Source organism: Elephas maximus, chromosome 10 (assembly GCF_024166365.1).
Source record: "Elephas maximus indicus isolate mEleMax1 chromosome 10, mEleMax1 primary haplotype, whole genome shotgun sequence".
NCBI classification, from domain to species: Eukaryota; Metazoa; Chordata; class Mammalia; order Proboscidea; family Elephantidae; genus Elephas; species Elephas maximus.
In genome coordinates, this window is record NC_064828.1 from 28092412 (window position 1) to 28116571 (window position 24160).

A 24160-nucleotide genomic window follows, 5' to 3' on the forward strand; every position below is an offset into this window, starting at 1 on the left:
TTGCCTGGTACTTCAGTCTCCCATTAAGAGCAAAGGCACACCCAGGGCAGAAGTACTTGGCATGTGTCATGGATTGAATTACATCCCCCACATAAGGTGTGTATAAATTTGGCTGGACCATGCTTTCCAGCATTGTGCAGTTGTCCTCCATTTTGTGATTGTAATTTTATGTTAAAGAGCATTAGGGTGGGATCGTAACACCCTTACCCAGATTACATCCCTGATCCAATGTAAAGAGGGTTTCCCTGGGGTGTGGCTTGCACCACCTTTTATCTCTCAAGAGATAAAAAGGAAAGGAAAGCAAGCAGGGAGTTGGCGACCTCGTACCACCAAGAAAGCAGCACCTGGAGCAGAGCGCATCCTTTAGACTCAGGGTTCCTGCGCAGAGAAGCTCCTAGCCTAGGGGAAGATTGCCAAGAAAGACTTTGCTCTAGAGCCAACAGAAAGACATGCCCGGAAGCTGATACCCTGAATTTGGACTTTTATCCAACTTTACTGTGAGAAAATAAGCTTCTCTTTATTAAAACCATCCATTTGTGATATTTTTGTTATAGCAGCACTACATGACTAAGACAGCATGGTAGAATGACCTGTAGGGCTATGCACTGTTCACTGTGTTTCAGAAGGGCCCTTTGTGGGCCAACAGAAAAAAACATCTCATTTCAGAGTAGGTGCGCTTCTCCTAAGCGAGTTGTTTTTACATTATCTTATGGACACTATGATTCATGTAATCGACCATGCATCCCTGTCCTTTTTTAAAATATTTTTGCCTGCATTATTCTCTACTTTTTATTCTTACTTATGAATTTTAGGGATGTCAAGATTTTCAAAAAAATTAAGTTGAGACCAACCTAACACTCTTCATTCTACTGCTATTCTTGAGAAAATGTTTTCTATTGTTTCTTAACAGGTGAAAATTAAATACAGCTCTACTAAACAAAGACAGAGCCTTGATACTTTCAGGCCTCCATGATAACCTGGGGATCAAATTCTCTATCTATACATCAATGATAAAGCCAAACTCCCCCCCCCCACCAAAAAAAAAATCCATTAGTCTTTATGGCTTATCATAGGTCCTTTTGAATGATTCTCTCTCTCAGGTAAAATGCTCCTGTTACCAAAACCAAAAGCCTGTTGCCATTGAGTAGATTCCAACTTTAGTGACCTTACAATTACAGACAACTCAAAATTACCTGCTAGATTTTTTTCTTTTTTTTTTTGTTTGTTTTCCCAACACTTCTGAGCAAATTGATGTAATAAAAGATATGTTTTACTTGTATCCACTTGACTCAGAAAGTATAAAGGTCAAAAGCTCTTAAGCAGACTTGCATCCGAAAGACTTCAGTGCTTGGGAGGACATGTAGACATTCACAGGTAAATATTCCCTATAACTGATAACAGGAGACAGGACAGTTTATTCTCATGTTATTGATTATAGGCATTGTCTTTACATATCAGGGTTCTTTATGTCTTCCAATATCATTCTTGGTACCATGATAGAAGTGACGTCTGTCCATCCGGGACATATTTTCACTCCCTTCTCAGTCATTCCAAGAAATTCTTACCTTCAAATCAACCACTTTTTATGGGGATTATTTTATACTAACCTGCATATTACCTCAAAACATTTCTTCTTCCCCTATCTTTCATTACCAGGCAATTCTTCCGATACTTCTCTCTTGGGGAAACCAATGTGACTCAAAGACCTAGTCTCTAAGGGAAATTAGTAGTGGGCTGGGTGTTGGCTGTCTCAGCAGCATCAGTGGGTCATTCTCCTGGGCAGCTAATTTGTTTCTTTCCCATTAGGAAGAACCTTTATATATAGCTTTGTCATTTGGATGATTATTTACAGCAATAGACTAAGCTCTCTGAATTTTTCCTTTTAAAAATGTGCATCTTGTGATTGAACAGGCAGGTAGGAGAGATGCGTTTGAATTACAAGACACCTCATCGTGGCCGCTTCCCTCTCTTTACCCTCTCGTCCAACTCCCTTCCAATTTCTGCTCTTGTATAAAATATTCATCAGGAATTTTCTCCTTTCAGAAATATTTGTCCTTTTATTCTTCACCATCTCTCCTATTCTCAAATTTCAACCATTGAATCATGCTATACCTTGTAGAATTTATTTGACAACACCTTCCTCAATATTTTTAATTCATTTCCTTAGTGTGAAAATATTTCATGTGTTTCTGACCTTTGTGCTCCCCCACTCATTTTAAACTTTATTTTCCATTGTGCAAAGCAGACATCTGGTGTCAGGTATTTTCCTCCTATTTGAGGACCAGATTCTGTTTTAAACCAGAAGAAGGGAATCTCAGGCCTTGATCTCCCAGATTCTGATGTGGTTTCGTTTATTGGGTATTACTTTCCCCCACATTTGAAGGCTACAGCAATGCCTCAGCTGTAAGGTTCTGTTCAGATTCAAAAGGAACATGGTTGCACGCCAATGAACAGTACAGAGGAGCTGGTGGCTATAAATTCTGAAATGCAACTGTTCAGCAATGAGCCAGACTGTTGGAAGAAATAAGAAAGAGGGCTAGAAAGATTAATATTCAGTAAAAGAAAGGAAATCTTGTTTCAGGAAGGTTAATTTTATTTTAGAAGAAATAATAAGAGGGCCCTTCCGATTAGGTTAGAGCAATCCTATCAAAGTATAAAGAATTTTAGCTTTTTTTATGGCTCTTTCCTATTTAGCAGGTGTAGAGTATTATTGATGAAGATCACTAGACTGGAATTTAGGAGCTCTGACTTCTGGCTCTGGCTTTGTGAATGTATTGTTTTGAATACACTGGCTAGCCATTTAAGCCCAACTGTTTCTCTACCTGTAGAACTAAGTGATTAGACAAGTTCATCTCAAAGTTCTTTTCTACTTCTATAAAAAACCTACAATTTTAATAATCCTTTATTTTGTTTACAAGATGTGTCTCCCCAGGCCCTGAATAACTGACAAGTTTTAAATCTCCAATAGGGAAAGATGACAAACTCTACCGGGGAATTGGTTTCTTAAGAACTCCTGGGAGCTCTTCAGTGTTTCCTAAGAAGGCAGAGGAATAAAACAAATGGTCTCCTTATGCAAACAAATTCTCTCAGGTCATCAGGATTTCTTCAACAATGACACACTCTAATTCAAGATATTTGTACAGAAAAGGTGGTAATTATTTTGCATCTCTACTACTTTTTATATATAACCAGGATATACCAGGAAGTACAAGCTTGTGAAGAAGGTATTATTTTTAAGTGCAAGTTTCCTATGTATTTGTGGGGGCTTCTATTTTGTTTCTGATATGAACAATTTGGTACCTATTACTCATTCATTAAATCGTTCTTGAGATTTTTCAAATGTGCTAGGCACTGTTTTAGGAGCCCTGGTGGTGCAGTGGTTAAGAGCTCAGGCTGCTAACCAAAAGATCAGCAGTTTGAATTCACCAGCTATTCCTTGGAAATTCTATGGGGTAGTTCTACCCTGTCCAACAGGGTTGCTATGAGGCAGAATCCACTGGACAGCAATGGGTTTGGTTTAGGCACTGTTTTAAGCAGGTAACACAGAACTGAATAAAGTAGAAAGGGTCCCTGCATTCATGTACTTTAATTTTACATTTATGAAAAGCTTTAAAAATTGGAACTAGAGTAAGTAAAATACTGCCAAGAGGTTAAAGGCATGCTTTTGATAGCTCCTTCCTGTTTTCTTTAGGTGACTCACCCGCTAGTCAGTTAAACCACACAAGTGATCTCCAACTACCCACTCCTCCCACCCACACCTCACTACCACATCTATTCACTCATATATTTGGACTCTACTTTTCTCTGTATTAATGACTACTTTCTCTACAGCTTTACTATTATCTCTATTCTTCTAGTCAAAATATACCTAAAACGGTACATGAAAATCCAAGTAAATTCACACTCTGTTGCAATAATGCATCAATGTTTGTTGACTAAACCATGACAGGTAGCCTCAGCAAAGATGCAAAAAGTTCCTCCAATCCCTCTTTTGATCATCATTTTATCCTCCTTGGTTCTCTCTTTAGTATTCTTTCTTGTTCCTTCTCCTGTCCCTCCTGTTATTCTCCTACACCCTTCCCATTCTATCTTCATTTCTCTTCCTTTAGGTCTTTTCTCCTGCCTTTTCCTTGGACATGCCATTGGCTCTGACATTATTCCACCATGTTGACTACATTCATTGGTCCATATTTTGGATTATGATTGTGTCATTTTAGAATGATTAAAGATTGTGAATAAATTAAACTACATACTATCAATGGAATTTTTGAGTCAATAGGTTCATGTACTGTGAGATTTTCCTCTTCAAAAAAACTTAGTTATCACTTTTACTCCAAGACAAACACCATTTAGCAGTACTAACCCAACAATAACAGCAAACTCCAAATCTGACAAAGTAATTCAGAGACTTTAATTGCTTAATTACTCTATTACTGCTTAAGATGAAGCATGCTGATGAGTTTTGGAGTGCTTAATTTAGATGTTTTACCTTAGTTTAATAGGATAAACATTTGATCTTAAGCAGTCAACAAGATCCTTCAGCTTCAAGTTTTGTTTTGTTTCCTCCAAAGACACAGAATTGAATGATGAGCTTAGGAAGTCATCAAAGTCTTTTTGTCAGCAGGGTAGAGAGTACCACCATAAAACTTTCTAGGGATGATCCTGTTTACTCTGTATTGCTTACCTTCTCAGATTGAATTCCTCTTCCAAAATCCCTTAGTCCTTATGCCCCTGGGCCAGGATGATTTAAATATGTGTGAGGAGTTGAGTAACAGGAGTATGAACAAATTGAAAATGGTAAAAATAGTAAAAAAAAATAAAAGGGTGAAATTCACCCCCAAAAATGCTAGAAAGAATATTTAGGAGAACAACGAGGTTGAAGAAAGGAGGAAACAATGCAGAAACTGACTGAAAGACAGCAAAAATAATTGCATATTAAAGAAATAGGGAAGGAATCAAGCCTGTATGTCTCCATCTAATATTCTTCCTCTATTATTACCTCTCTCATCCTTTTGCACCTTATTTTTCCCCTATTTATTGGGCCATTTGTTCTGTTTCTCTTAGTACTTTCCAAAGCAACATCACCAACCTTGCTCACTTTGAACTGGATGAGATTATCAAAACATCTATTTTCCTTACATTTATTTCATACTTACCAGAATTCATTCAGAGCGGCCAACCTTGGTCAAAAGTGAAGCAGGGAAGATGCTTTGTCAGTTGTCTTGATGGAAGGCCTCCAAGAAGTTTAATTTCATGATAGTTCTATACAAACTACAAGAAATTTAATCAGGACTTTACTTGTTTAGCTATATTCTTGCCTTGTTAATCTCACCTATGAATCTATTCCTGGCAGTTTATGAAAATGGTTTATTACATGAGGGAAGTATTAGAGTCCTTTATTTCCTCAGCTGGTTTATGTTCTAATTATTATGAGTCAATTCTGATTTTCGAACACATTTTATACATCATTCTTTCCTTCAAATCTCTATGCAATTTTGATATTTTTATTTCAAAAATCTAATATAATTAAAAAATAATTATAGGTTGAAAAGAACACTTTTTTTATTAACTTTTATTGAGCTTCAAGTGAACATTTACAAATCAAGTCAGTCTGTCACATATAAGTTTACATACATCTTACTCCGTACTCCCACTTGCTCTCCCCCTAATGAGTCAACCCTTCCAGTCTCTCCTTTTGTGACAATTTTACCAGCTTCCCACTCTCTCTATCCTCCCATCTACCCTCCAGACATGAGATGCCAATGCAATCTCAAGTGTCCACCTGATATAATAAGCTCGCTCTTCATCAGCATCTCTCTCCCACTCACTGTCCAGTTCCTTTCATGTCTGATGACTTGTCTTTGGGGATGGTTCCTGTCCTGTGCCGACAGAAGGTCTGGGGACCCTGGCCGCCAGGATTTCTCTAGTTTCAGACCATTAAGTATGGTCTTTTTATGAGAATTTGGGGTCTGCATCCCACTGATCTCCTGCAGCCTCAGGGGTTCTCTGCTGTGCTCCCTGTCAGGGCAGTCATCGGTTGTGGCCGGGAACCATCTAGTTCTTCTGGTCTCAGGATGATGTAGGTCTCTAGTTCATGTGCCCCTTTCTGTCTCTTGGGCTCTTAGTTGTCATGTGACCTTGGTGTTCTTCATTCTCCTTTGATCCAGGTGGGTTGAGACCAATTGATGCATCTTAGATGGCCGCTTGTTAGCACTTAAGACCCCAGATGCCACATTTCAAAGTGGAATGCCGAATGTTTTCATAATAGAATTATTTTGCCAATTGACTTAGAAGTCCCCTTAAACCATGGTCCCCAAACCCCCGCCCTTGCTCCACTGACCTTTGAAGCATTCAGTTTATCCCGGAAACTTCTTTGCTTTTGGTCCAGTCCAATTGAGCTGACCTTCCATTTATTGAGTGTTGTCTTTCCCTTCACCTAAAGCAGTTCTTATCCACGAATTAATCAGTAAAAAACCCTCTCCCTCCCTCCCTCCCTCCCCCCCTCGTAACCACAAAAGTATATGTTCTTCTCAGTTTATACTAATTCTCAAGATCTTATAATAGTGGTCTTATACAATATTTGTCCTTTTGCCTCTGACTAATTTCGCTCAGCATAATGCCTTCCAGGTTCCTCCATGTTATGAAATGTTTCACAGATTCGTCACTGTTCTTTATCGATGCGTAGTATTCCATTGTGTGAATATACCACAATTTATTTAACCATTCATCCGTTGATGGACACCTTGGTTGCTTCCAGCTTTTTGCTATTGCAAACAGAGCTGCAATAAACATGGGTGTGCATATATCTGTTTGTGTGAAGGCTCTTGTTTCTCTAGGGTATATTCCGAGGAGTGGGATTTCTGGGTTGTATGGTAGTTCTATTTCTAACTGTTTAAGATAACGCCAGATAGATTTCCAAAGTGGTTGTACCATTTTACATTCCCACCAGCAGTGTATGAGAGTTCCAATCTCTCCGCAGCCTCTCCAACATTTATTGTTTTGTGTTTTTTGGATTAATGCCAGCCTTGTTGGAGTGAGATGGAATCTCATCGTAGTTTTCATTTGCATTTCTCTAATGGATAATGATCGAGAGCATTTTCTCATGTATCTGTTAGCTGCCTGAATATCTTCTTTAGTGAAGTGTGTGTTCATATCCTTTGCCCACTTCTTGATTGGGTTGTTTGTCTTTTCGTGGTTGAGTTTTGACAGAATCATGTAGATTTTAGAGATCAGGCGCTGGTCGGAGATGTCATAGCTGAAAATTCTTTCCCAGTCTGTCGGTGGTCTTTTTACTCTTTTGGTGAAGTGTTTAGATGAGCATAGGTGTTTGATTTTTAGGAGCTCCCAGTTATCGGGTTTCTCTTCGTCATTTTTGGTAATGTTTTGTATTCTGTTTATGCCTTGTATTAGGGCTCCTAGAGTTGTCCCTATTTTTTCTTCCATGATCTTTATCAATTTAGTCTTTATGTTTAGGTCTTTGATCCACTTGGAGTTAGTTTTTGTGCATGGTGTGAGGTATGGGTCTTGTTTCATTTTTTTGCAAATGGATATCCAGTTATGCCAGCACCATTTGTTAAAAAGACTATCTTTTCCCCAATTAACTGACACTGGGCCTTTGTCAAATATCAGCTGCTCATATGTGGATGGATTTATATCTGGGTTCTCAATTCTGTTCCATTGGTCTGTGTGCCTGTTGTTGTACCAGTACCAGGCTGTTTTGACTACTGTGGCTGTATAATAGCTTCTGAAATCAGGTAGAGTGAGGCCTCCCACTTTCTTCTTCTTTTTCAGTAATGCTTTGCTTATCTGAGGCTTCTTTCCCTTCCATATGAAATTGGTGATTTGTTTCTCTATCACCTTAAAAAATGATATTGGAATTTGGATCGGAAGTGCATTGTATGTATAGATGGCTTTTGGTAGAATAGACATTTTTACTATGTTAAGTCTTCCTATCCATGAGCAAGGTATGTTTTTCCACTTAAGTATGTCCTTTTTAATTTCTTGTAGTAGAGCTTTGTAGTTTTCTTTGTAGAGGTCTTTTACATCCTTGGTAAGATTTATTCCTAAGTATTTTATCTTCTTGGTGGCTACTGTGAATGGTATTGATTTGGTTATTTCCTCTTCAGTGTTCTTTTTGTTGATGTAGAGGAATCCAAGTGATTTTTGTATGTTTATTTTATAACCTGAGACTGCCAAACTCTTCTATTAGTTTCAGTAGTTTTCTGGAGGATTCCTTAGGGTTTTCTGTGTATAAGATCATTTCATCTGCAAATAGAGATAATTTTACTTCCTCCTTGCCAATCCGGATGCCTTTTATTTCTTTGTCTAGCCTAACTGCTCTGGCTAGGACTTCTAGCACGATGTTGAATAAGAGCAGTGATAAAGGGCATCCTTGTCTGGTTCCCATTCTCCAGGGAAATGCTTTCAGGTTCTCTCCATTTAGAGTGATATTGGCTGTTGGCTTTGCATAGATGCCCTTTATTATATTGAGGAATTTTCCTTCAATTCCTATTTTGGTGAGAGTTTTTATCATAAATGGGTGTTGGACTTTGTCAAATGCCTTTTCTGCATCCATTGATAAGATCATGTGGTTTTTGTCTTTTGTTTTATTTATGTGATGGATTCCATTAATGGTTCTTCTGATATTAAACCAGCCTTGCATACCTGGTATAAATCCCACTTGATCAGGGTGAATTATTTTTTTGATATGTTGTTGTATTCTATTGGCTAGAATTTTGTTGAGGATTTTTGTATCTATGTTCATGAGGGATATAGGTCTGTAATTTTCTTTTTTTGTAATGTCTTTACCTGGTTTTGGTATCAGGAAGATGGAGGCTTCATAGAATGAGTTGGGTAGTATTCTGTCATTTTCTATGCTTTGAAATACCTTCCATAGTAGTGGGGTTAATTCTTCTCTGAAGGTTTGGTAGGACTCTGTAGTGAAGCCGTCCGGGCCAGGGCTTTTTTTTTCTTGGGAGTTTTTTGATTACCGTTTCAATCTCTTTTTTTGTTATGGGTCTATTTAGTTGTTCTACTTCTGAATGTGTTAGTTTAGGTAGGTAGTGTTTTTCCAGGAATTCATCCATTTCTTCTAGGTTTGCAAATTTGTTAGAGTACAATTTTTCATAATAATCTGATATGATTCTTTTAATTTCAGTTGGTTCTGTTGTGATGTGGTCCTTTTCCTTTCTTATTCCGGTTATTTGCGTCCTTTCCTGTATTTCTTTAGTCAGTCTAGCCAATGGTTTATCAATTTTGTTAATTTTTTCAGAGAACCAGCTTTTGGCTTTGTGAATTCTTTCAATTGTTTTTCTGTTCTCTAATTCATTTAGTTCAGCTCTAATTTTTATTATTTGTTTTCTTCTGGTGCCTGATGGATTCTTTTGTTGCTCACTTTCTATTTGTTCAAGTTGTAGGGACAGTTCTCTGATTTTGGCTCTTTCTTCCTTTTGTATGTGTGCATTTATCGATATAAATTGGCCTTTGAGCACTGCTTTTGCTGTGTCCCAGAGGTTTTGATAGGAAGTATTTTCATTCTCGTTGCATTCTATGAATTTCCTTATTCCCTCCTTGATGTCTTCTATAACCCGGTCTATGTGCAGGAGGGTATTGTTCATTTTCCAAGTATTTGATTTCTTTTCCCTAGTTTTTCTGTTATTGATTTCTAGTTTTATTGCCTTGTGGTCTGAGAAGATGCTTTGTAATATTTCAATGTTTTGGATTCTGCAAAGGTTTGTTTTATGACCTAATATGTGGTCTATTCTAGAGAATGTTCCATGTGCGCTAGAAAAAAAAGTATACTTTGCAGCAGTTGGGTGGAGAGTTCCGTATAAGTCAATGTTGGTTGATTGTTGTAATTAGGTCTTCCGTGTCTCTATTGAGTTTCTTACTGGATGTCCTGTCCTTCTCCAAAAGTGGTGTGTTGAAGACTCCTACTATAATTGTGGAGGTGTCTATCTCACTTTTCAATTCTGTTAAAATTTGATTTATGTATCTTGCAGCCCTGTCATTGGATGCATATATATTTAATATGGTTAGGATGCATATATATTTAATATGGTTATGTCTTCCTGATCAATTGTCCCTTTTATCATTATGTAGTGTCCTTCTTTATCCTTTGTGGTGGATTTAAGTCTAAAGTCTATTTTGTCAGAAATTAATATTGCTACTCCTCTTCTTTTTTGCTTATTGTTTGCTTGATATATTTTTTCCATCCTTTGAGTATTAGTTTGTTTGTGTCTCTAAGTCTAAGGTGTGTCTCTTGTAGGCAGCATATAGACGGATCGTGTTTCTTTATCCAGTCCGAGACTCTCTGTCTCTTAATTGGTGCATTTAGTCCATTTACATTCAGCGTAATTATAGATAAATAAGTGTTTAGTGTTGTCATTTTGATGCCTTTTTATGTGTGTTGTTGACAATTTCATTTTTCCACTTACTTTTTTGTGCTGAGACGTTTTTCTTATTAAATTGTGAGATCCTCATTTTCGTAGTGTTTGACTTTATGTTTGTTGAGTCATTACGTTTTTCTTGGCTTTTAACTTGAGTTATGGAGTTATTATACCTCTTTGTGGTTACCTTATTATTTACCCCTATTTTTCTAAGTAAAAACCTAACTTGTATTGTTCTATATTGCCTTGTATCACTCTCCATATGGCAGTTCTCTACCTCCTGTATTTAGTCCCTCTTCTTGATTATTGTGATCTTTTACATATTGACTTCCGTGATTCCCTATTGTGAGTATTTTTTTTTTAATTAATCTTAATTTGTTTTTGTGATTTCCCTATTTGAGTTGATATCAGGACGTTCTGTTTTGTGACCTTGTGTTGTGCTGGTATCTGATATTATTGGTTTTCTGACCAAACAATATCCTTTAGTATTTCTTGTAGCTTTGGTTTGGTTTTTGCAAATTCTCTAAACTTGTGTTTATCTGTAAATATCTTTATTTCGCCTTCATATTTCAGAGAGAGTTTTGCTGGATATATGATCCTTGGCTGGCAGTTTTTCTCCTTCAGTGCTCTGTATATGCCGTCCCATTCCCTTCTTGCCTGCATGGTTTCTGCTGAGTAGTCTGAACTTATTGATTCTGCCTTGAAGGAAACCTTTCTTTTCTCCCTGGCTGCTTTTAAAATTTTCTGTTTATCTTTGGTTTTGGTGAGTTTGATGATAATATGTCTTGGTGTTTTTCTTTTTGGATCAATCTGAAATGGGGTTCGATGAGCATCTTGGATAGATATCCTTTCGTCTTTCATGATGTCAGGGAAGTTTTGTGTCAGGAGTTCTTCAACTATTTTCTCTGTGTTTTCTGTCCCCCCTCCCTGTTCTGGGACTCCAATCACTCGCAAGTTATCCTTCTTGATAGAGTCCCACATGATTCTTAGGGTTTCTTCATTTTTTTTAATTCTTTTATCTGATTTTTTTTCAGCTATGTTGGTGTTAATTCCCTGGTCCTCCAGATGTCCCAGTCTGCATTCTAATTGCTCGAGTCTGCTCCTCTGACTTCCTATTGCGTTGTCTAATTCGGTAATTTTATTGTTAATCTTTTGGATTTCTACATGCTGGCTCTCTATGGATTCTTGCAACTTATTGATTTTTCCACTATGTTCTTGAATAATCTTTTTGAGTTCTTCAACATTTTTATCGGTGTGTTCCTTGGCTTTTTCTGCAGTTTGCCTTATTTCATTTCTGATGTCTTGAAGCATTCTGTAAATTAGTTTTTTATATTCTGTATCTGATAATTCCAGGATTGTATCTTCATTTGGGAAAGATTTGGATTCTTTTGTTTGGGGGGTTGTAGAAGCTGTCATGGTCTGCTTCTTTATGTGGTTTGATATGGACTGTTGTCTCCGAGCCATTACTGGGAAACTAGTTTTCCCAGAAAATCCGCTAAAAAAAAATGCAGTCGGATCCCTATCAGAATTGCCTTTGGGTTATAACCACCACCTTGTTCCTTGTAAGGATGAAAATCTGAGATTTGGATTATATATGCTTGGCTGTAGCTGGTTCTGTGTTTTTAGTCCAATTAGGGGTGGATTTTTGGTCCCTGGGCTTTTTTTTTTTTTTTTTGTTCCTTCTCTCAGGCCGAAAGAGTGGGTTAGGAAAAGACCAAAAGAAAAGAAAAAGGGGGAAAAGCAAAGCTGCCGCGGAGCCGGAGCCGGAGCTGGAGCCGTTCTCCCTCTGGCTCAGGCAATTCCAATGTTAATGAAGCCGCCTGGCAAGGGTGGGGAAGGGATCAGAGAGATAGGAGAGTTGCACCTCAGAATATAGCCAGAGTTGCTTGTCTTGCTTGGAATGACTATTATATCTGAGATTCCCGTGGGGTGTGTCGCCTATGTGTGCTGGCTGTGTGGAGATTGCCCCCCGGGGATCTGGCCCACTGAAGCCACGGTCAGACGTCCCGCCAGCCGTCACCGCGCTCCCCCCGCGGACTGGCTGGGCCCCTCCCGGGGTTAGTTCAGGGGAGTGGAGCAGCTCTCCATGCTTGTGCTGTGCCAGCGCCCAGTCAAAATCCTGGCGGGATGGTTCCCCGGCTGGGACGCTGCTCTCCCAGCTCCAAGACCAGTCACTGCCTCCCAGGGACTTCTCCCCCCGGCTGCGTCACCACACCGCCTGCACGAACCGGCTGGGTCCCCTCCCGGGGTGAGTTCAGGGGGGTAGGGCTGGGCCCCTTGTTTGCGCCGTCAGCTCCCCTGGGCTTTGCCCTAAATCGGGTGCCAAAGGTTACCTGACTGGGACGCTGGCTCCAGGCTCCGAAAACAATCACTGCTTCCCCGTATTTGTTTGTTTTCCGTCTCTAAATCTGTGTTTGTTGTTCAGGGTTCGTAGATTGTTATGTACTTGATTGATTCACTTGTTTTTCCGAGTCTTTGTCACAAGAGGGATCCGGGGTAGCGTCTCCCTAGTCCACCATCTTGGCCCCCAGCGAAAAGAACACTTTTGAAAGATTGAAAGATATTTTAAAACCTAAAAGGATATTGAATAGTTCTAAAAATTGAAAACAACCACTGATACTTAAAATTTTAGCACTATACAATTTATTTACTTTTATTTATTTATGTTATTATATTTATTTATAGTATTATAAAGAAAAATCTAATACCATTGTAAACGCTGCCATTAACGTTTATTTTAATGACTGTATTGGAGTCCATCATGCACATATACGACAATATACATAAACCTAATGTTTGCCATTTAAATTCCTTCAAGGTTTTACCACTGTAAATAAAACATGATGAACATTTTTTTGCTGAAAGCTTCTGTACAAACAGAATTCCAGGAGGAGTATTACTGTTCCAAAAATTATGGATTCAAGATTCTTGACACATGATTTCAATTCTTTTTAAGGTTTGAATAGGTTTATATTTTCTCCAGTAACATACGAAAGTGTACATTTTACCGAACCTTTGCCAGTTTTGACAATAATTTTAAAACTTTTTTTAACCAGAAAATAATACATCTTATTTTGTTTCTTTGATCTCTAAGGAAGCTATATATTTGATTTATATTTCTGAATTGTCTTTTCATATCATTTGCCATTTGTGTATTAGATCGTGGAACTTTTTATTGATGGGCTTGAACTCTATATTATGAAGAGATCTTTTGTCTCTCAATAGCATTTCAAATTCAAGTCTGATCCATGTGTTTGTTGACTTGGGGTAGATTGTTTTTAAGCACATGTAAGAAACAGACCTGAGAGGTGTCTTAACTGTTATTATGCATTTTTGTTCTCACTTCTACTTTTTACTTATTTTTTCTTCTTGACTATTTTTTAAAACATTGCCTAGTTTTAATTAAAAACTCTTTATATGTTTGTATAAAATTTACCAATTTTCTAGGATTTTACTTTCCTTTTAATCTTTATTCTTTTCTTTCATGTGAATTCCTTGAATTTATTTTGTACATACTTTTCTAACTTCTGAGTTGCTTCATTAATTTATACAGTTGAATTAAACTATTTAAGGCATGCAGCTTTGCATGCAGCTTTGGCCACACTACATTAACTTTTACACCCTGGGTTTCCCTTATTTTGTAAATAGTCTCCTATCAATTAAAATAAAACCTTTGCTAACTACTTTAAAATGATAAAATTTAACATTATTTTCAGTGCCTTTAAGTTGATTTCTTCCTTCTTTTCTTTCTGGTCCTTTCAGAGTCTTCCCGTCTTACTGATTCAATGGACCAAGTAAATGGCTCTGCGGTGACTGAGTTTGTATTGCTGGGACTTGCACAATCCTTGGGAATGCAGTTTTTCCTTTTTTTCATCTTTTTATTCTATGTGGGAATTATCCTGGGAAACCTCTTCATTGTGTTCACAGTGATTTTCGTTCATCTACACTCTCCCGTGTATATTCTGCTAGCCAACCTATCACTCATTGACCTGGGCCTTTCATCTACCACAGTTCCTAGGACGATTCCTGATCTTTTCAGTGACTGTAAAGTCATTTCCTTCCACAGCTGCATGATACAAATGTTCTTTATCCACGTCATGGGAGGAGTTGAGATGGTGCTGCTCATAGCAATGGCATATGACAGATACACAGCAATCTGCAAGCCCCTTCACTATCTAATTATTACAAATCCCAAAATGTGCGTATTTTTGGTAGTGGCTGCTTAGGTCATTGGGGTGATTCATGCTGTGTCTCAGTTTGTTTTTGTCATTAACTTACCCTTCTGTGGCCCTAATAATGTAGGGAGCTTCTACTGTGATTTTCCTCAGGTTATTAAACTTGCATGCATGGATACTTACCAACTAGAATTTGTGGTCACTGCCAACAGTGGCTTCATATCAATGGCCACCTTCTTTTTCTTAGCTGCATCGTATATACTTATTCTGCTCACTGTTCGAAAACATTCTTCAAATACTTTATCCAAAGCACTCTTCACTTTGTCTGCTCACATCACTGTAGTGGGTTTGTTTTTTGCTCCTTGTATGTTTCTCTATGTTTTTCCTTTCCCTACTAAGTCACTTGATAATTTTTTTGCCATTGTGGATTTTGTCGTCACCCCTGTCTTAAGTCTTGCCATCTATACTTTAAGGAACAAAGACATGAAAGTGGCAATGAGAAAACTGAGTCAACAGGTTGCAAGTTCTAGGGAGATGGCATAATGGATTTTGTTGGGAAAAGCAAAAGATGAATTCCCTGGACCATAAAGACCTCTGTGATCACCATGAACACTATTGAATGTGTAAATTTTCACTGTTCCCTTTAAAGATCTGAGAAGTCTAAAGAAAAGGAGATATTACTCTAAGAATTTTATTTTCAGATGTTCTAACAAGTTTTGTTAATCATAAAAAATAAAGTGTTACATATTTCTATCTAACCTATGACCCTAAATTATAGTTTACCAGCAGTAACTACCTTAAATTTTCATGTGGTTTTATATATATGTATACACACACATATACACACACACATATACATATGATTTAGCTTTATATTTATGTTTTCAGAAACCAGTAAATATCTCTTATGGAAATTTTGTAGATACAATGGATAAAATATGGGTTTATATAAACCAGCAGACATTAAAATTGAGGAAGAAACAATTCTCATCCTAAGAGTACTTTATTAGATTAATAGGAAGCTCAATACAGTTACAAGAATTAAGTATCGTTTTCAGTCTTTGATATGTCAATGTATTTTGTACAATATTTTTGTAGAGAAAGTCTCTAGTATTTGCATTATGCAAAATTTGTTTATGTGCCACTTTTCCAACAGTATGATTCTACTTCCCTTTTACTCTTCCTCAAAACATTTCTTCAAGCATTTCTCAAGAATAGATGATTAATTATAAAATATCACCTACAATTCCAAAATTAATGAAGGGACTTATTTCCTACAGGGGGTAACCCATTAATATTTCAAAAGCATGTATAATGAGTCTGCTCTTAAGCTCCTCAGCTGAACAATACCTTTCAGGTGAATTCTGGAAATCCTGGTGGTATAGAAGGACAAGTTAAAGATCACATGGATGTATTTCTATGATTAATTTAAAAACACTAATTGTGGCGACTCAGCTCAATTTTAACTACTGTATGGAAATAAACACTGCTCAATAAGTAATAAGAACTGTTATTTTCTTGTCATTGGTCAAGGTTTTCTCCTACATTATCTCCACAAATTGGCATCAATGTTTTAAGCCAGTCCCTTCTTATGAAACCTAAAGCACTATTATTTATTGTCTTGTTGAACTTATCAGAATTTTATTTTACAACTTTTTTTTTATCTTATTTGTTTTAATATATTACTTAAAAATTCACCTTTAGACTCAGCGAGATAAAATATCTAAGTGGGACAAAAAAGTTAAGGCAATAGCCCTTAAGAAGTTGCTGTGTGTTTCCTTTAATGGCCAAGGGAAAACTACTGAGACTATAAGAGTTAGTCTCAATACTCAAAGCTCAGGCTGGCTATTCCCAGATCTCTTCATCTGCAGTTGGTCACTTTCATGAAAGGCTTTTAATTAACCAAATGGTCTACTAAGGAAGCTGGTTCGTACAGATTTTTCTCTTGGATTTATTATGAATCAAGAGACAGCACAAATAACAAGAATATCTGCACTCCTCTTTACTGTGAAAATTGCCGTACTCTATTCCAGTTATGAAGGAGGTAAGTGGAATGACGTAACTGAAACATACTAGCAGAACTAAACAAATTGGAGCATTTAACTGACAAAGAGATGCTTCTATTAGTAGGAACCCATTCTGCAGAATTCAATTGCATGTTTATCTTCAGGAAAAATGGAAAGACTCTGCAAAGGTGACTTAAATACTTGGACGATTTAATATGAATAATGTTACCAAGGATAGCCCTTGCTGTGTCACACTAGGAACAATTGTTGGATCCTTCTCCTGAGTCTCCTGGGGTAACTACTTGTTGCTCTCCATTTGGGAATCATTTTCCCCTAAACCAGCACTCTCTTTCTTACCTCCTTCCCTCCTTTCTGCTACCATAATAAATCTGATTTGGGACATTCCTTTCACATAAAAGTGCAAATCATTGTATCAGAGCTGCAGGAATTTGGGAATATTTTTTATCTAATTATTTCATTTAAAAACAGAAAAACTAAAGCCCAAGGATTTTGAATGACATGCTCAACATGGCATAGTGAATTTGTGTTACAACCCAAGTCTCCTAACTTCTATCTGAGTGAGACTTATACTTAATTTGTTTTATTTTTAAAGAGAGGTGAAAAAAAATGTTTAAGGCAAACACACAACATTCTAAGGTCTGGATTTCAAGCATGCAGAAGGATTTTCTTATTCATTTATGGCTGCCTTTTCATGGTTACTACAACCAATGAAGAAGATTCTGTAGAACTCCTTTAATAAGCCTAAATGTAATGCTTAACTTAGAATCAGTAAAAGTCTTTTAAAACTTTTTGAATCATTATTTGAAGTCAGAGATGAGCTTTGAAAGGATTATGGTGGTGAAGGGTCCCCTGTAGTCCAGGATCTCATGTCCTTCATCTATCCTTAGCAGCATATACTCAGGAGATGAGATGATTTAATCAAGCAAGAAATTCCTTTTGCTGAAGAAAATCATTCCTAAATTCTTACTTTCTACCATGTTAGAAAGTCTTTTTGCTGCAGGTCAGACCCTTGGATCAACAATCATCCTTGGTATATTTCCTGTGAAGATCTAACAGTCAAGTTTGTCCTTCTCTCTCAGTGACATGAAATGGTATCACACTAGGAAATCTTGAAGGCCAAATCTAAATTGCATACTTTGATTCTAAAGAAATAGCTCAACGAATCAGTCATGCCAAACATCACCTCGCAATAGGAATCTCATCCTCTTTATAATCAATGCTTAGTATGATTATATTTATTACTGTGCTAAGCAGAAGAGAAGTAAAACCAGCGTTCACGATTTATTATTACACTTCTCTTTATACTTGAGAAGAAACTTGGAATCCCTAAATTGAGCTCAGTAATAAGATTCAGGATAATGAGAAGAAAAGTATAATTTCCAAGGGACATGGAATCAATGTGATTATGAAGTAGAGAAAACAAATAATATTATTCTTCAAAGAAAATTTGGCAAGAGTAACCCTCTATTCATGTTTCACCTGGAATTATATCCCAAAATTTCTACATCTTTCTTTTACATTTACTTATCCATTAATTCCTATGCTATTCTAAAGTATTCTCATGGCCATGCTTCCCCTTAAGGGTATCACTCTATTTTCAACTTCGCTGCAAAACTTCTTCAAAGAGTTACTCTTATTTTCTTGCCTCAATACACAATTGAAATTGGCTCTCCAACTCATGCCCAAAAGCCACTTTTCAGGTCCTCGCCTAACAGAAAGCAACCTACAAGGATGCCCCAACAATACTTCTATATGTCTAGACAATTACAATCATCATTCTCTACCTCCTTTCAAATTTATCCCTGCTCCTAAAAGTGATCTGTTTATTGCATGTTGCTATAGTAGTGCTTGTTATAATTACTATCAGAGCTAAAGTCATCCAACCCAATGCTCCTAATCACTCAGAATAAAACCATTAGAATCACTTTTATTCATCTCTCATATCCTGTTGACAAATTCACTGTTATTAAAAAAAAATTACCCTTGAGCATCAAGTCTATCCCGGCTCATTGCGACCCCATGTGTGTCAGAGTAGAACTGTGCTCCACAGGGTTCTCAATGACTGATTTTTCAGAAGTAGATCTCCGGGGCTTTTTCTGAGGTGCATGACAGTACAAACAGCTAATGCACTTGGCTGCTAACCAAAAGGTTGGAGGTTCGATTCCACCTAGAGGAAAATCAACTCAATGGCAACTGGTTTTCTGTTATTACTACCTTAATAATTGCTATTATATACTAACCACTTCGTATGTGCTGAAACTTTATATGCACAGTAACATTCAATCTTCCCATCTTTCCTATGAACTAGTGCTATTACTACCCTTTTTTTTTTATCGGATGTGGAATTAAGACTAAAAGAGGTTAAGTAACCTGACCAAGGTCATCAGCTGAAGTATCTATACCCATGACTTGAACTCTGGCCACCTAGCACACAAATTCATATCTGAACCATTATAATGCTTTATTTGATGGGCCCTCACAAATCCTCTCTTATCCCTTTCCTACTCATACAACCACAGCCTACAGCTTATTAATTCTTGTTAGGCTTAACTTTATTTCCAGTCTCCTCCTTTTCCAAGTCAAATTGAGGCCAGAGTTAATTTATTGAATAATTGCTCATGGTTTTTTAATAGTTCAAGTCCTCATAAAACACAAATTCCTTAGGAGGCTTTCCAGAATCCCTTTCCAATTTCTCTCCTATTAAACCCCTAACGCTTTCTCCCAAGAACACTTTATTACATTTTCCTCATTTCACATTTGAATTTCCCAAATTCTACCTTTTTCTCACATTTTCAATTGCATTTTCCTGCTATTCTATTTTTTCATTGTTCTATTTTTCATCTTTCATTTTATTTTGGCATAATGTTTTTCCCTAAACATTTTAATATCACCCAGTGGTAATTACAAATGCCATCCTCTAGAAGGCCTTATGACTCCCAGGTTCTCTTTTAGAATCATCATAAACTTAAAATTTCCCTAATGCTTAATCTCTAGAGAAGTGTCTTAGAAGTGTTTCTACCCAAGGTTTTGAAAGACTATGACAATTATTTTGGAGGTGTGACCCTTCCTCATCCTCCATAGAGTGTCAGAGTAGTAGAAATTCTGATCTAATACATGTATTTTAAATACAAGTAAACAAAGGGATACAGGGAACTGAAATTCAATCACATTTTGAGTGCTATTTCTAGCATGCAAATAAAATTTTTTAATGATTATTGGGGTACTACAATCTCTCTATGAACCAGAAGGTGATAAATCTTACTACTAATAATTAGCTAAATCTATTGAACACTCACTAAATAGAAAATACTCTGAAACAGACACATTATCTTGTTTGAAAGTCATAAAAATCGTAAGAGGTGGGTATAATTATTAACCACATTTACAAAATGATAAAATACCCCTTAAACAGGATGACTAAAGCATGCAAGGTCCACAGACTACACACAAAACTCATGCACTATATTGTCTCATATAGCAGAGGTATAAAATAAGACTTTGTTTTAGTTTGATAGAGAAAGGGTTTTCAACAGCCATACACAAAAATTATTGTGATGGACTACTAGACTACTAAGAATACTTTTGCAGAAACACATCCATAAATTGCTTTTGTTGTACTGACATCTGGTCCTTAGAGAACATACTCTCTATTTGGCAAGAAGGACCTATACAAGATCACACTTGTATATATTTAAGATTTATGTGCTACAGAATAAATTGTTTTGGAATTCATTAAAAAAGGAGATAAATGTAGGCTGATGTTATTTATAGGCTTAATCTGGCAGACAGCACCGCATGAACAGAGCTATTTTGTTAAGAATAAATCCAGCATAAGCGTTGACACTAAGAAGGCTTGGATAACTGGACTCTAAGGCACAAACAGGGCAGTAAAATCAAAACCAAACCTTTGCCGTCAAGTCAATTCTGACTCATAACAACCCTACAGGACAGAGCAGAACTGCCCCAAAGGCTTTCTAAGGGGCGCCTGGGGGATTCAAACTGCTGACCTTTTGGTTAGTAGCCGTATCTCTTAACCACTGTGCTACCAGGGTTTCCAACAGCGCAGTAGTGAAGGTTAAAACGGTGAGTTTAGATTTTGTGATTTTGAAAGCTTTTATGCAATAAACCATAGAAAATCATTATAAGAGCGATACAAAATGGTAGAGATACATACAAAAGAATGTTACGAGATTTTGAATTTGCATATAATAATTCTGACTTCCTCCTTATCCTCTTCTCCAAGGTAACTGCAGAGGCTACTTTCTGGAATGAATCAATAAGCAAAACGAATCACTCCATGGTGACCGAGTTTATTTTTCTGGGGCTCTCCAATTCTCAGGAACTCCAGGTTTTCCTATTTGTATTCTTCTTTGTATTCTATGTAGGAATTGTGTTAGAAAACCTTCTCATTGTCATAACTGTGGCTTCTGACTCCCACCTTCACTCTCCCATGTACTTCCTGCTGGCCAACCTCTCACTCATTGATCTATGTCTGTCTTCAGTCACAGCTCCCAAGATGACTGTTGATTTTTTCAGTAAGCGTAAAGTCATCTCTTTCAAGGGCTGCCTTGGTCAGATATTTCTCCTTCACTTCTTTGGTGGGGGTGAGCTGGTGATCCTTATAGCTATGGCTTTTGACAGATACATAGCAATCTGTAAACCCCTGCACTACACCACAATTATGTGTGGCCATGTATGTGTGGGCATTGTTGCTGCTGCTTGGGGAATTGGCTTCCTCCACTCAGTGAGTCAGTTGGCCTTTGCAGTGAACTTACCCTTTTGTGGCCCCAATGAGGTGGACAGCTTTTACTGTGACCTTCCCAGGGTCATAAAACTCGCCTGCACAGACACCTACAGGTTAGATATCATGGTCATTGCTAACAGTGGCGTGCTCACTGTGTGTTCTTTTGTTCTCCTAATCATCTCCTATACTATCATTCTAGTGACTATCCAGCACCACCCTTCAGACAGGTCATCCAAGGCTCTGTCCACTTTGACTGCTCACATCATAGTAGTTCTTTTGTTCTTTGGACCATGTATCTTTATTTATGCCTGGCCATTCCCTATCGAGGCATTAGATAAATTCCTTGCTGTGTTTTGCTCTGTGGTCACTCCTCTCTTGAATCCAATAATATATACACTGCGGAACAAAGACATGAGAGCTGCAATGAGACGGCTGAGAAAACGGACTATGAATTGTAGGATAAAATCTTAGATCTTCCATATTTGTGAGACGTCTGAGATAATGACATAATGTAAAGTTGGCCAGTGAAAAGTACTTAGTAAAGCTCATGACAATTGTATATTCCTTTCCTTTACCATGTAGCAAATGTCACACAACTTTCACATACACTGCCTCAATTTATCATCAAATAACCTTGTACTTCATATTTCTGGATACAGATGCAAAGTTAACACCATGCTTTCAAAATATTATCTCACCTAATTCTCAGAAAAACAAGAGTATTTGTGCCTTCTTGGGTGGTGTTGAGGGTAAGAGGAAAAGACAAAATCCAACCTGGCTTATAAATGGTTTTAAAACTTTATTTGACTCATTTTGCATAAAAACATCAAGGAAGCAACCACCTAATGCCTAGCCCAAAAATATGTTTAGTAATAAGGATACATGTAAGTCAATTTTTAAAAGGTTAAAAAAAAGCCTCCCATTTTAACAATTTATAGCTCACCTCCTATCAGTATAACAATCCACAATTAATGAGTGCTTTATGAACAAAAAAAAAAAAATTTTTTTTTTTTTTTTTTTTTTTATGAACAGTGATGGGAAGAGGGAGTCTGGCATGTGAAATGTGCCTTGTAGGCAACTGACATCCTGTAATAGCAACTGCTCATAAGCAGTGAAAAGTATTTAGAAGGATCCAGGTATCTCAACATGTTGTCATGAAGTATATCATTTGGATCCATCCATGTCATCTTTCAGAGCACGAGCTTTGAAATCGGAGAAAGTCAGGTTCAACTCTATTTACTCCTTACTAGTCATGACTGGAAACCCTGGTGGCATAGTGGATCAGTGCTATGGTTGTTAACCAAAAGGTTGACAGTTCAAATCCACGAGGGGCTCCTTGGAAACTCTATGAGGCAGTTCTACCCTGTCCTATAGGGTCGGTATGAGTCAGAAACGACTAGATGGCAGTGGGTGTTTTTGAGTTAGTCATGACTGTGAACACATTATTTAACTTTCATAAGCTTCAGTTTCCACAGCTGTGAAAAGGAGATATGAACTGTGTGTGATTATTATGAGGAATAATGAGACGGATATAAATCACATAGCACATTTTGTGACATATATTCAGCACTCAATATATAGGTATTCTCATTATTGCTATTATTTAAATCCTATATATTAATACAAAACCAAAAGTACTCAATCTTTTTTTTTTTTTTTTTTACCTCAACATGCTTGGGTAATATGATACATCACAATCATTAACAGATAATCATTTGGAATATTGTAGATATAAGTGAGCATGTGTATGTTTATGTTCAAGCCTATACTCATGCACTCATTAGGAACTGTTCTGCCATATGATGTGAAGAACAGATTCAGTATCTTTTTTCTCATATTGTTATCCAGTTACTCTACTATCATATTAATATGTCCCTCATTTTCCTGCTGATCTGTGATACTGTCTTAGGGGCTCTACCATCCTAGAGAGTATGCTAAAAATTGGGGATAGGAGTAGAGGGAAATATAGGTTGAAAAAGAGCTTGACCAGTAATTCTGATAAATCTCTCTTCATTGCGAATAACTAACAGTCAAAAAATAACATTAAATATTCTAAGTGAAAAGATTGCAATTTGTCAAAGTGTCACTTGAATTGATAAGGAATTAAAATTATGTTTAACTGAAAAAGGCAGGACATATTAATATGATAGTGGAGTTACTGCATAGTGATATGGGAAAAATGTATTGGATATATTCTTCACATCACATGCCAAGAAATTTTATAAAATAATTTAAAGCTCTAAACCTTAAAAAAAAAAAAACAAAAAACTATACAAATATTGAAAGCAAGAGTTAATGTCTTTATAATCCATACATATGGAAAAACTGATGATATAAGATTAATTTTTTAAATGCATGGCAAAATCTGCAGAAAAGAAGATATAGGAGATGCTAGGAGAAAATATTACAACTGACATTACAAAGTTTACAAAGTTTAATAGCCCTGATATAAAGAGTTTCTAAAAATTTAGACAAAAAATAACAACCTGATGAAAAAAACGGGCACAAGATATGAACTTATAGTTCATAGAAAAGTTCATAAGGCAAATGAGCCTTAAATACATTAAAAGATGTTCAAGCTCTTTCATGTTAAGATATATGCAAAGTAAAACTTACTGAAATATCATTTCTGACAGAATAGCAAAATTCTCAAAATTTAATAATACAATCTGCTGGTGAAACTGTAGAAAAAGAGATACTCTCATGCATTCTTGGTAGGAATAAAAATGGCACAACCTCTTGGCAATATCTAGCAAATTTTCACATGCTATTAACTTTTGTAAACCCTGTTGGTACAGTGGTTAAGAGCTACAGCAGTTTGAATCC

At 36.8% G+C, this 24160-nt stretch overlaps 1 protein-coding gene and 1 pseudogene across 1 annotated transcript; both read left to right on the forward strand.

The window, feature by feature from the left end:
• Window positions 1-14173: 14173 nt before the first annotated feature.
• Window positions 14174-15106, forward strand: LOC126083567 (olfactory receptor 4F15-like; annotated as a pseudogene).
• A 5730-nt stretch (window positions 15107-20836) lies between these two features.
• LOC126083568 (olfactory receptor 4F4-like) lies at window positions 20837-21805 on the forward strand. The gene has a single exon (XM_049897457.1). It carries the CDS (start codon window positions 20888-20890, stop codon window positions 21803-21805), a length of 918 nt encoding a protein of 305 aa, XP_049753414.1. The 5' UTR covers window positions 20837-20887.
• The last annotated feature ends 2355 nt before the right edge of the window (window positions 21806-24160 follow it).

Bases quoted from the DNA above. Each gene is read 5' to 3' on its own strand.
- LOC126083568 (XM_049897457.1), top strand. From the start codon at position 20,888: ATGGTGACCGAGTTTATTTTTCTGGGGCTCTCCAATTCTCAGGAACTC.